Source organism: Brassica oleracea, chromosome C1 (assembly GCF_000695525.1).
Source record: "Brassica oleracea var. oleracea cultivar TO1000 chromosome C1, BOL, whole genome shotgun sequence".
Classification (NCBI taxonomy): domain Eukaryota; kingdom Viridiplantae; phylum Streptophyta; class Magnoliopsida; order Brassicales; family Brassicaceae; genus Brassica; species Brassica oleracea.
Genome location: NC_027748.1, coordinates 22,822,333 through 22,836,484, shown reverse-complemented (window position 1 = coordinate 22,836,484; position 14,152 = coordinate 22,822,333). Strand labels below are relative to the sequence as shown.

General features: G+C 39.3%; 1 protein-coding gene across 1 annotated transcript in view; it reads right to left on the bottom strand.

Annotated features, from left to right (window-relative positions):
- Positions 1 to 12,500, bottom strand: part of LOC106335302 (omega-hydroxypalmitate O-feruloyl transferase) — a 33,792-nt gene extending 21,292 nt beyond the window's left edge. Inside the window, 1 exon segment of the mRNA XM_013773790.1 lies at positions 12,075 to 12,500. Coding sequence (XP_013629244.1) covers positions 12,075 to 12,500 — 426 coding nt within the window.
- Positions 12,501 to 14,152: the final 1,652 nt, after the last annotated feature.

Sequence of the window (14,152 nt, the reverse complement as noted above, 5' to 3'; positions counted from 1 at the left end):
TAAAAACTGCAATTTACATTTAAATCATTAAAACATCCTGCTTAACAGATCATATTAGATTTTCTAAGTACTACAACTCGACCTCTTATTTGAGAGAGTATAAATCACTCCTTAGGGTAATTTGAGTGGTATCAAATTTGGCGCCGTTGCCGGGGAGCTTTGATCGCCTATTCAATCTAATTTTTATTAAGTTTCTGATACAAATTTTTTTTTCTTGGATTTTCAGGTACATGCCCAGCAGTACTAGAATCAACAATGAAACTCAACTGCTATTCTCACCAGATCCTGAAAGTTTGGAGCGTTCAATCCACAAAGAAGCGCGCTCCTCATCGATCGACAACACCTGTTCGTCGCTCGATTTCGTTCAATCAACGTCGACCCAGACACTAGTCCCGTCGACCGATACTCGCTCACCACCGTCGACCGAAGACACTCATCTTCCATCGACCGACATCGTCCATCCGAGGATGCAAGGACTTTCAAACAAGTATCTGGACCTGCATATCGACCGATACTGAGCCGCGAGACATGGTTGTGACTTTGATACTTTTACGAGATGAGAGAGGAGACCTGCATGACCAAGAAGGTCATCTGCATAATGCAGCAGGTCAGAGGATAGATGCTCATGGGGATGCAATCCTTGAGTCTGATGCTAATGCTACATGAACTACTCTACCTGTAGATTAGGCTGCGCGACCCAAAACATTGGCTGACTACAACCGTCCAGATCAGTTCTACACCAACAGATCAGCCATTCGTCCTCCCATTATTCAGAGGGATTTCGAGTTGAAGGCGCAGTACTACACACTCGTGGGACAGATACCCTACCATGGATTATCTCACGAGCATCCTATGGACCATCTAGAGAGGTTCGAGGATCTGATATCTTCTATTAAAGTCAAGGGAGTCCCTGAGGATTATCTCCTATGCAAGCTCTTCAAGTTCTCTCTTGTTGGAGAAGCTTCGCATTGGCTTAAGCAGTTACCACCAGGATCTCTCACATCCTGGAGCGACATCAAGAATGCATTCTTATGCAATTTCTTTGATGAAGCACGTGCAGAAGACTTGAGGAGCAAGATTGCTACATTCGCTCATGAGCCTGCATAATCATTCAGAGGCTCTTAGATCAGATTCAAGTCTTATCAGAGAGACTGTCCACACCATGGATTCGATGAAGTACATCTGCTTAGTACTTTTTACAGAGGCATCGCGGTGCAGTACTAGATGGCTCTTGATGCTTCCAGCAATGGGAACTTCAACACCAGGAATCCAGAGGAGGCAGTGAAGGTCATTGAAAACCTAGCATCTAGCAACAGCACCAAGAACACTGATTTTAAGAGGAAAAAGTTTGCCACCATCCTTGGGAATGATCAGATGGATGAGGTGAATGCAAAGCTAGAATGTGTTCACAAGCTTTTTAGGAAGTAGGTCTGCTTGGTTGAAGATGCAGAAGCTATAGACACAGAGGGTAGAGCAGAGCAAGAAGAAGAGGTGAACTTCATTGGTGGAACTGGATTCCAAGGTTTTGGAAACCAGGGTGGAAACATAAATTCTTATGGAAATAGGGGTAATTTCAACCAGAGTTCGCAGGACCAGAAACCCTACAGCAACAACTACAGCAACAACATGAGTTATGGAAATTCCTACTACCATAAGCCACCGCCGCCTACTCAAGAGAGCAAGGTTGAAGAGATGCTTGATAGGGTTCTTGAGGCACAGCAGCGCATGACAGTGGACTTCAATGGGAAGATTGATTCTGTCTACACCAACCTGAACACAAGGTTTGAAACTTTGAGCACTCATGTGTAGAAGCTGGAGATGCAGGTTATTCAGACATGAGAAACTGTTAAGAGGCAGGAAGCCTTGACAAGATGGGTAGGAGATGATGTGATGAAGCACCACGTGAATGCCATCATTGTAGATGATTTCTGGCAAGTGATGAAGCAAGAGAAGCTGCAAGAAGGAGATTTCGAAGTAGAAAATTTGATGACTTTCGGTGGATCGGACTGGTGTCGATCGACGCCAGACTTTGAACATCGATCAACGGATGACAATCCAATGAACATCGATCAACGGTCCCCAGTCCAAATCGATCGATAGGATCTCCCGAGCATCGATCGATGACACCTACGGAGTCAACCGCATCTTGCAATGCCGTGAGGATTCTAACTCACGAGGAGTTCACAGCAAAACACCCACATTTGCCCAACCCTGATTACGTAAGAATCGCTCGACATGCTGCTACCCCCATCGATCAACAAACAGATGTCGACATCGATCGACAACCGACATCTTCCATCGACTGACGAGCACCTATTACGTACCGAGTGCAGATGCCAAAGATAGATGTTGCACGTCTTAATGCACTCAGGCCCAAACCTAAACCTTCAGACAACCCACCAGAGATCGTCAAGATACCTTCAGATGATGGAGAAGATTCGATGGATGTCGATAGGGTTCCTACGGGAAGAACCCTAAGGAAAAGAAAGGAAAAAGTGGAGAAGCATCTGAAGAGGGGGGCCAATGATAAGGAAAAGGAAAGTTTCCGAAAAAGGGTCTTCAGGATTCCTATAGATAAGCCGTTCGAGGAGGCTTATTATACTCACTAATTGTGGATGTTCTTCAGAGAGACAAGGGAGAAAGAAGAAGACATCAAGAGAATGTTCTTTGAAGCTAGAGAAAAGATGAGGAAGAGGGTTACATTGAAGAAGAAGAGTGATCATGGGCAATTCGCAATACCATGCAGGATGAAGGGTATTGAGTTCCCACATGCCTTGTGCGACATAGGAGCATCAGTCAGCATCCGACCTAGGGTTATGGCAGACCATCTTGGTCTGCAGGTGGAGCCTTCCAACGAATTGTTCAATTTTGTGGACTGTTCTCAAAGGAATTCAGGAGCAATTGTGAGAGACCTTGAGGTGCAGATTGGTAATGCCCTAGTTCCAGTTGATTTCCATGTCCTGGACATCAAGCTAAACTGGAACTCTTCTCTATTGCTTGGGAGAGCCTTCTTGTCAACAGTAGGAGCAGTATGCAACCTGCAATCCAATCAGTTGTGCTTGACGCTCATTGATCCTCATACCCACTACGACCTCATTCCAGTCAAGAAGCCACAGATGTCCTCCAGGAGAATCAATGATCCAGGAATCATTGCAGCTTGCCACTTTGGAGTGGAATACGAGACAGAATACTCGGCGTTGATCAAAACACACACTACTACATCGATCGACAGTTGCCATCAGAAATTGACCGACACACCACATGAAGAATTGGTCGATAGTAGTCCAGACGATTGGGAAAACGACTACTACAACCCCACTATTGCCGCGTACACCAGACAAAACATGCATACAGAAGAGTATGATGCGGACTATGAGGAGGAACGAGCTACTGAGTACAAAGCCATCCCTGATGAGGAAGATACACTTCTACATCATTCCTCTTGGAAAAGGAATGCACCATCGATCGACATGACAAGCTCACCATCGATCGATACTCAACCTCATCAAATAAATCGGAAACAAGCATCGACCGACATAGCCAACTACTCATCGATCGACGCAGAAGTCGACCATGTGCAAGAAGGAGACTACTCGATTGGCAGTTGGGCAGATGATCACCAGCACGAGAGCTATGCTGTATAAACAGGAATGTATGAGCCAGGAGAAAACGAACTACAAGAAGGTTTCACATATGAGGAACTTCTCAACATGCAAAGACACGATGAAACAGATCACCTTCGATCAGAAGTTGCTGGGGGAAGAACACGATCCAGCCATCCGATCGACAGAGCAAGCCGTCCATCGATCGACATCAATCCTCCAACATCGATTTGCTCATAGAACATCGATCGACATCCGCTCTAAACCAAACACCACTGTAAGCGAAAAAGATAAATTTGATAACGAGTATCTAACTCCAGACGAATTCGGTGTTTTCAGGGACCCAGATGGCTATGCAAGAACAATAGACAGACGTATACTGAACGTATCTCGAAAAGATATTGCAGACATCCTTTAGACAGCCAATGGAGCAGAAAATTTGTTCGTACATCAACGCAACATTCCAGAATACGAACAGCAGGATACAAAAGAGTTCTATGACACAGCTGGTGGCATAGACAAAACCTTTAAACAAAGGTCTTGCCATCCCATTCGGACCATCGATCGACGTTGACGTCCCAATATCGGTCGATAGACGTCCTGAATTTGGCAGAAGGGCCTTTGATTTCTACGGTACCAGGAACTTCTACTGGGAAGAGAAAAATGAGTAAGGAGTCTACAGAGATGATCAGGGATACACCAGAGATCTAGAGGGACGCACCATTCGTGTTCACAACAGAGATATCAGAAGACTTCTGGAAAGACCTTCGAGAGATAAGCCAAGCTACATATGTCTTCCTGAATATGCTAGCATATTCACACAGACCAAGCTGGTACCAGAGATCTACACCAAGGACGAGATCAATGAGATGTTTTATGGAGTCTGTGGAGCCCAAGAGAAGTATGAAGGTGATTTCCATATGAAGATTGATGGTGTCTACCATCCACTGAATGATAGCATCGGTTGGTTAACTACATGCATGGAAGAGATTAGGCAAGACATAGCCAAAATTCAGCAAGCGACCGACGCTTCTCGCCATACATCGATTGACAGAAGATAACATGTATCGATTGATATTCCCTTACCAACATCGATCGACCATCGTTTACCAGCATCGGTCTACAACAGTCCACCACACTCACCTCCGATGAAGTTTCAACAAGATTTTCACACCAGAGAAGAGATAGATCGGTTGGTAGCAGAGATCTATAGAGCTCAGGACACTAGAGAAGAGAGGCTAGATGGGAGATGTGATGACATCTACTTCCCAATGGATCTTAGCATTAGTGCTTTGACTTCCAAGATTGAAGCTAAACAAGGGGAATTGGTGGAGATTCAGAGTTACATTGCCCGTCGACCAGAAGCATCCGCATCGATCGACAGACGCAACAACATATCGACCGACATTCATAGACATATATCGGTCAATGAAGCTACAAACCGAGTCCGGCTAGTACCAAAGGTGAAATCAGACATGTCGGACACACATTACCATGGGGAGGAGATCTCAGCTGACACTTACGCCACACTTAGAAGACATCAGTTTAACCTTGAGAGTCTTGGAGATAGATTGCAGAGAATGGAAAACACAACTGCAACAATGAAGGAAAAATGACGCTGAGGGGATGAAGCAATGAGAGACTTCACTGGTACATGGTTCAACAAGCGCAGAGAAGAGATGGATACTTGTTTTCTAACAAGTTCTGGTTTTCAACACTACTAGCCCAATCACCTCCAAAAGTCAAGCTAAATGACTATAACAAAGCGCTGAGTGGGAGGCAACCCACTATTAGGGAATGATTATTTAGTTTTTATTAATATACTATTTATGTTGGTTTTTAATTATTGCATGTCATAAAAAAAAAGAGTGTTTTAACTACTAATTATTATATTAAAGAGTCTATTGAGAATATTTGTAAGATCAGGAGTGATTTGGAGATAAGTGATGATTTTGGAGCATTTTAGAGATATTTGGAGTAAGCACCCGAGATGACCATCGAGCTCGACCATCGATCGATATTTAAGATGAATAATCGATCGATGGTCATGTCTTGACATCGGTCGACAGCGAAGCGCGCAGAAAGTCCGTTTGGTCACAGCCGACTTAAAGCCGAAGTCTTCACCAATTTACAAGATTACCCCTGACGTGTTCTAACCTAATTATATAAGCTTTGCCACCATGTTAGAGGCAAAGTGTGCTTTCTTGTTTTATTATTTTCACAGCAAGGTTTTCTAGGATTTTGATAGATTGGAGAGAAGATCCGAAGTTATAATTTGTGATTGAAACTCCATTAATATCTATTTACTATTCTAATGAAGTTTTCTTACTTAATTGCTGTTATGAATTGCTTAGCCATGTCTGAGTAGTTCCATTGTTAGATTTTAGGGTTTAAATAGGTTAGGAGGGATTAGCCCCAACTATAGATTGCTGAGTTGTGGTAATTGTCATTAGGATTGTTCATTAGGATTGTTCATTAATGCTTGTTTCTAGATTAGCTACCTAGAACTTGCCCTAGGATTGATAGATAAAAGCGAGAGTTTCATTCTCATCCTGAAAACATTCTAACTGAGCTAAGTTACTTGCTATGAGTAAGGCGAGATCTGATTTAGTGAGCTTAGTAAGCCACCATTCAACCCGCGTATAAATCTTAACTAGAAGCGCTTCGATCGATATCATTATTGAATAATCGATCGACTAAGCGAAAGGTGAATCAATCGATATCCCTATAGGATCATCGATCGACACTTTCTAATTGATCGACAAACGATAGTTGAGATCATTAGATATAGTTAATAGACAAGTCCAAACATGCAAAAGCTGATAGACTTGTTGACTAAGTAGTTGAGGTTTAAATTATCATGCATGCAACTCATTAGGCATCTGTAGGATTATATTCTCAAGTTTCCTGAACAAAAACCCTAAGTCTAGCTATTTCCTTTTAAGCACCAAAAACTCAACCAATCAATTGAGCAAACACTTGCTTGATAAAGACTGCAATTTACATTTAAATCATTAAAACATCCTGCTTAACAAATCATATTAATTTTCTTAGGTTCTCTAGCTCCATGTGAATTCGATCCCTAAGTACTACAACTCGACCTCTTATTTGAGAGAGTATAAATTACTCCTTAGGGTAATTTAAGTGGTATGACGTACCAAAGGCGATCTTTCAAAGAGATCGTAAACACGTTAAGCCGAAACACAGTCCAAAAGAGTCTAAAACGCGGCAAAAAACCCACTTACGATTTAAGACGAAATTGAGCCCAAGGTTACTATGACGGCTTATCGAATTTTCGCGAAAGAAGATAATTGTCAAGTTTTAAGGGATAATCATGAAGATCAAGAAAAATCGAATATTTCCAAGAGAAGATAAACTCGAATCAATGGCGGAAAAGGAAAGACGGCCGACCTTGGATGCATATATAAGGGGAGCCAAGGCAAGGAGCAAAAAACGATTCTTTTAGACTCTTAGAACTCTCTGCACTTATAAACTTTAGGCATTATTCTCGACATGTCATGTTTCTATGACTGACACTCAATTACTAGACGAACTCGAATCGGCAGTTCGATCTCTTATTCCACTCTTTCAATTGAACTACGTTTGGCTTGATCCTCAAAAGGGGTGCGTTGGAAGCCTTTCATAAGGTTCAGTCCAAAAATCAACAAAAGTTTTTTTATATCTTTTTTGTTTATTGTTATCGAGCTGCGACTCAACTAGGTTTAATATTTTTGGTGGCTAGAACTATCGAACTCGCTGATAGCTCTTGCAGCCGAAGCTTTTATATTTATTTTGTAATAATCTCAACGCTCTGACGCGGATTCAAAACAAAGATCTACTTTCTCCATAAATTCGTTTTATTGTCTTTCCATATTTTCCGCATTTATTTGGTCACTTGCCGTTGTCTTTCGCCGAGAATCTGGGACCTCATGGAAAGTTAGGGTTTCTTGACTTTCCTCCGATTACGGAAATCAATGGTTTGAATTTCGGTTCCCACAATGTACCTCATCACTTCCCAGTACGAGGGTCCTTAAACGCAAACAGGCACGAACGGTGGAGGCGGAGGCGGCTGATGGTGCTGCACTCCAACTCCCGGTACATTCTCGCGAACATCAGCCTGGTGTGGTGCTCCATCAGCGGGTTCTTCACGCATTTGATCTCCAAAACGCTCACGATACCCTTGCAACTCTGCCATCATATCCGCATACCCTACTGGTTGGTCACTCTGCTGACTTCCCCTTGCTGAATTTCCACCTTCAGTCTCAGTGTTAATTTCATTCACACTTTCCACAGAATCAGTCGGGCTACCTTCCCGAACCACACGTGCTGCAGTGCCTCTTACCGCAGCGGTTTTTCTTCCTCTTGGTGCCATCCTGTTCACGCAAAACTAACACTTGGAACTTTTTCCATTTTATGAATGAAGAATGAATGAGTTCAAAGTAAAGGAGTGGTCTCGACGGAGCTCAGTCTCTGACTTTTGAAATACCCGTCTGTTTTTCTTTAACTAAAATAACTTTAGAAATCCAAAAGTTTTTAAAGATCTTAAACTGTATTCTGATAGAAACCGTACAAAAAGCGTTTCCCCTCTACAGCCTCACGGGTTAGGACCGGGGGCCCTAATCTCAGCTCTGATACCACTTGTCACGCATGTATCTCGCTTAACCGAGACGTTATGAATTCACATTGTCTTCATCAACAAGAAACACTTAAAAAGGCCAATGAAAATCTCATTCCCAAGGATCGAATCTAAATGTTTTACAAAATCCTACTAAAACGAATAGTAAACGCTAAAAACCAAATCACCAAGCCTTAAAATGAAATAACTTAAGGAAAACCCAACAACTCGAAAACAACCACCCCACCGAGACGATTACTCTTGAACTTCCTCGAACTCACCTGAAAAGAAAGGATGTCTGAGTACTTCGACAAATACTCAGTGAGGAAAGCTCTAGGATCCCCGATATCAATCACCAACATTCATCACACAACATAGCATAAGTATCTAACTTAAACATCCAGTAAAGTAAAAGCAATCAACAGGAAACGCTGACGGCGCCAACATGAGACCATGCCACCTAAATCAGTACCCGCGTTCCTCATGTTGTCGCGTGAGAACTCACCACCTTCATCAGTACCCGTGAGTTCAACGCCTTCACGCAATCACATTACCGACACCGGTCCACGCGTTATCTTCCACCTTAGTCACACATTCACGCCACATCACGTTGTCTCCACGACATCACACTATCTAACGTGAACGGTGCCATAACATTTACACATTGTCTCCACGACATCACGATTTCTAACGTTGTCTCCACAACATCATGTTATACCAGTACGCATAGGCCTTATGCCTTTATCTAACTCATATAATCACAGCATATAACATAACCTCAATCATTATAGTCTTCTCATGCAATCCTCAAACATCATTCAAACATGTTTTAACAACTTTGTGTTAGATCTATATATATCACACATCAAGTGTTAAGATATATATCATATATATAAGTATATCTATAGATCTAGGTAAACAACCACATGTATGCTTATAGATACATGTAGGGGAGAATGATCAACCTAGACACTTCTACAATGATGAGATAATTATAGATGGAGATAGAGATTGCAACAAATTCTCACGTTAGCCTAGATCTGCGGATCGAAAGATGAAACGAGGTAGATCTGAATTCTACGGCTCCTTGCGAACCAGATCCACAAGTACAAGGGTTGGTTTTCACCCAAACCCTAGATCAGAGATCTAGAGGAAGAAATAGACAGGAGGGAACTAAAAGAGAAGAAGACTCAAGGAAACGACGAGAATGGACTGAAACACGGTGAGATCTCCTCTCCGGTGAGGCTATGCGGTGGTCGGTGGAGGTTTGGTGGCCAGGTGGCTGCAGTCTCTCTCCAACTGGGCAAAGCTTCGCTGTGTTTGTCTCTATAGAAATTTACCTAAGGTCTATCTCTAGGGTTTTCTCTACATGGACCATAACATCACGGGCCTCTTCATTAATGATTGGGCCAGGGCCCAGGATGTGACAAAAATGGACATATATGTAGAGGTATATGTTGACATATTAAAATAGAATTCAATCATTTCGATAGCTGATTTTCAATTTTTTACACCATTTTATCATTTTATTTCACTTTGTTACACACATGCCTGGTCATGGCCGAGCTTATTGAAACATCCGCCTTGACCTTTCAATTTTTTTGAAAAAGTTTATATATACATAGGCCTCTAAATTTGTAAAACAAAAAATTAAATCCCACAGACTATTAAAATCATTATTAAATCATCTACGGTTCCCAAAATATCATGGCTGGCCCTGGTTACACACTACTATCTGATATACATTGAATTTCCGAAAGAGATATACTCAATATATGTTTTGTGAAAAACATTATAAATACGATGACCGATACTCGAAAGGCTATGGCGTCCCTGAAATGTTGGGCCGAAGCAATTTAGTAAGGCTTTAAAAAAAATTTTAAATTTGGGAGCCTTTCTCCATATAAAGTTTTGAAACACATTTAGGGGCCTATACCAATGTTTCACTTCGCTATGCTCAGGACCATCCATGTACACTTAAGTACGATCATTGATTGATACTATCAAGTGACTAAAATAAGAAAAACATCCTCAAGATTAAATATGATTATTGCTAGCTACTCTGAATGATGGTTGCCAATAATATGTCATTGTAAATACGATGATAGATGCCTCAGAACAAAAAACATCCTCTCACAAAACTTAAAATTATTGCAAGTTATGGAAAACGAAGGAGCAATAATGAAAGCAAGATGTTAGCGCAAGATGTGAACATAATATTACTGCAGAAGATAAATCAAAGAGACAAAACAACTACAATCAACACTTATGCTTTATTAGAAATCGCCGTGTACACTCTATTACAAGATCTGGTTAATCAGTTTTACACAGTCTGTTACACCTTATCAACTGCTACTGAAAGATTCCTAAGCTACTCGCTTATGTCTCTCTTCTGTCAAGTACTGCAGCCACTGCTTCAGCACGACCCATAACACTTCCAAGAGTTTTTCTCTTTCTATAAGATCAGCCTCTGTGTCTATGTCTCTCTATAGATGACCTATAGCTATCTTATATTATTCTCCACATTCTTGAAACCATAGTCTCAAAGGCAACATGGATATGGACATCTTCCATAACATTAAGTGCAACTTTCCTTTTCTTGGAATGCACTTATTCCTCTTTCCTTAAGTCATAAACTTGCTCCTCAAGTTTATTCCTCTTTCCATATATCCAAGATACTCTCTTGCTCTCCAAGTCTACACGGCTTGAGCTCAGCACCTTGCCTCCACATGGTCTTCACCACTCAAACATCTTCCATAACATTAAGTGCAACTTTCCTTTTCTTGAAATGCACTTATTCCTTTTTCCTTAAGTCATAAACTTGATCATCAAGTTTATTCCTCTTTCCATATATCTAAGATACTCTCTTACTCTCCAAGTCTACACGACTCCAGCTCAGCATCTTGACTCCACATGGTCTTCACCACTCAACACGACGTCTGCTTCAGCAACTACGTCAGCGACTACTTCAGGGCGCACATTTTACATCTTCAATCTCCTCCTTTTAGCTTTGTGTGCCGATCAAGCAAAATAATCTTCTAGTTCAGAAACCACGTTGCAACCACGTTCCTCACCTGGAAACTTCCACACAAAATGTGTTTTTCTCCCCCACGAGATGTGCACCACACCATGCTTCCCCCCCCCCCCCTCCCCCCCCCCCCTCCCCGCTCCCATGAGATATGCATATTCTGGACCAGAACATCACCATTCTCCCCTTTCTCTGATACCACTTATTAGTGCAAGATGCAAACACAATAGTACTGCAGAAGATAAATCAAAGAGACAAAACAACTACAAGCAACACTTATGCATTATTAGAAATCGCCTTGAACACTCTGTTACAAGATCTGCTTAATCAGCTTTAAACAGTCTGTTACACCATAACAAATGCTACTAAAAGATTCATAAGCTACCCGCTTATGTCTATCTTCTGTCAAGTACTTCAGCCACTGCTTCAGCACGACCCAGAACACTTCCAAGAGTTTTTCTATTTCTATAAGTCTATGTCTCTCTACAGACAACTCATAGCTATCTTATATTATTCTCCACGTTCTTGAAACCCTAGACTCCAAGGCAACATGGATATGAACATCTTCCATAACATTAAGTGCAACTTTCCTTTTCTTGAAATGCACTTATTCCTTTTTCCTTAAGTCATAAACTTGATCATCAAGTTTATTCCTCTTTCCATATATCTAAGATACTCTCTTACTCTCCAAGTCTACACGACTCCAGCTCAGCATCTTGACTCCACATGGTCTTCACCACTCAACACGACGTCAGCTTCATCAACTACGTCAGCGACTACTTCAGGGCGGACATCTTACATATTCACAAGAGAATGATCAAAACCTTACCTAAGTTATCACCGGGGGAATCTCAAGAATATTTCAGTCACCAGGAATGTCGTAAACAAATTTCTTGAGTATCTCCATTCTATTCTCAGAGATTGTCTCTTTAATCATATTTATCCAACAACTAGTCTCAGCTTCCACCAACACTACTCCTTCACCAGTGCAATTCACTGCGATCTTCCCTTCTGGGGTCAGCCATCCGGCGATAGGGTAGTAATGAACAAGAATCTCAGAGAGATATTTCTTTATCACATTGTAGGATTTTTGGTTGGTTCTTGACTCCGATTTGAAGTAATATAACGTTTTGACCATGACAGCGATGTTCTGATCGAGATTTGAGAGATAATGAAGTCCCTTTCGAGTTTCTGACTTGGGAGCGACGAGTACAGGGTTTTTCGTGTTTACAACAAACTCCGACAAGTCGGCCATTTCACGGGTTTTCGATGAACAAACCTAAAAATGTTTAGTTAGAAATTTTTGAATTCAATATTGGAGAAAGTGACATATGGGAGAATAAGAAATAAGGTGAGACAGAAAAAGTTTAAGGACAAATAAAGATTTCCAATGGAATGGACAAAGTTAAGAACCAAGACAGATATGATACATGGTTCTTAGTGGTCTTTAAGTAGACTTATAGGGTGTATATATTTTGTTTAGCAAGTGAAAAATGTATTGCTATATAGACAAGGAAGGGAATAAATGGCTTAATAAGGACCACTAAAGCTCTCGCAACTTAAATAAATTTTGTAAACTTAATAGGACTAGACACGGATCAGATATTCGGATTTCTAAAAGTATTTGTAATATGTTTCTTATTTTCCAGATCAGAAATTTATTTTTATATTTTTTCAACATTATATGGATATCCAGTGTCTGCATATCCAATTAAATATGTATTTTTAACCGGTATTCGATGTGACTCATGAAAATAAATAAAAATTCAGAAAATAATTGAAACAAAACCAATATTTTGTTGTGAAAATAAAAATTTGTCTTTTTTAAAATTGTAATAACTAAATACTAAATTTACTGTATAAAATATTGTAAAACTTGTATAGGTAAAAATAATTTTATAGTATATATTGCTAAGAATTCTAAAAAAAGTAATTATACAATGTTTTTAAACTTGTATAGGTAAAATATAGTTATAGAACATATAAAAATATGCAATATAGTATCAACTTATATAAGTATAGAATTGTAACTTATATATAATATTACTAAAAATGATATTATTTTACTCTGAATATATATATATATATTAAATTTCACATATATTTACCGGATAGGATAGCCATCTTCAATTTTTTTAATAATTGTGATTTAATTTGTTTTATATAGACATTAAATATTAGTATTTATTTTTTCTGTGAAATCATGAATTTTAGATTTTATATCGAATCAAAACTTATAACCAATTATAATAAAATGTATGCATATTTAATCCAGTGTAAGACTGTTAGTTCAACGATAATAGTGATTTACTGGGTTAAGATCCGCGCCTTGCGCGGGATCAACATTATATATATAAATTATTTTATGTATTAAATATTTTTACCTATTATGAAATAATTAATATATATTAAATAATTAATATATATTAAATAATTAATATATATTAAATAATTAAAGTTCAGTAACTATTAAATATATAATTAAATTTAAATGATACTAACATAGATAATATATTTTAGTATATTTTTAATATTAATTTCTATTAAATGATGATTTCTACTCATATAGCTTTTTCGTTCATTTATATCTTTTATAGAAAAAACTTTAAATTACTGATAACAAAATTTTCATTGTGGGATTAATAGTTTTAGTAATTTATAATTTAAAAAAAAATAAGTTGTCAATGATCGTTCAAAACTTTTATCAAAACAATTGTTCAAAGTAAATTTTGAAACTAAAATATTGTATTTTATATGGTTTATAGTTTAATTTAAAACGATATATATATTAATCTTAATAATTAATTAAATTAGACTTTTTACTTATATAATTTTTGTAATCATTTGTATTTTGTCATAACCAAATTTTTAAACCATGGATCATAAAATTTGAATGTGAGACTCTTT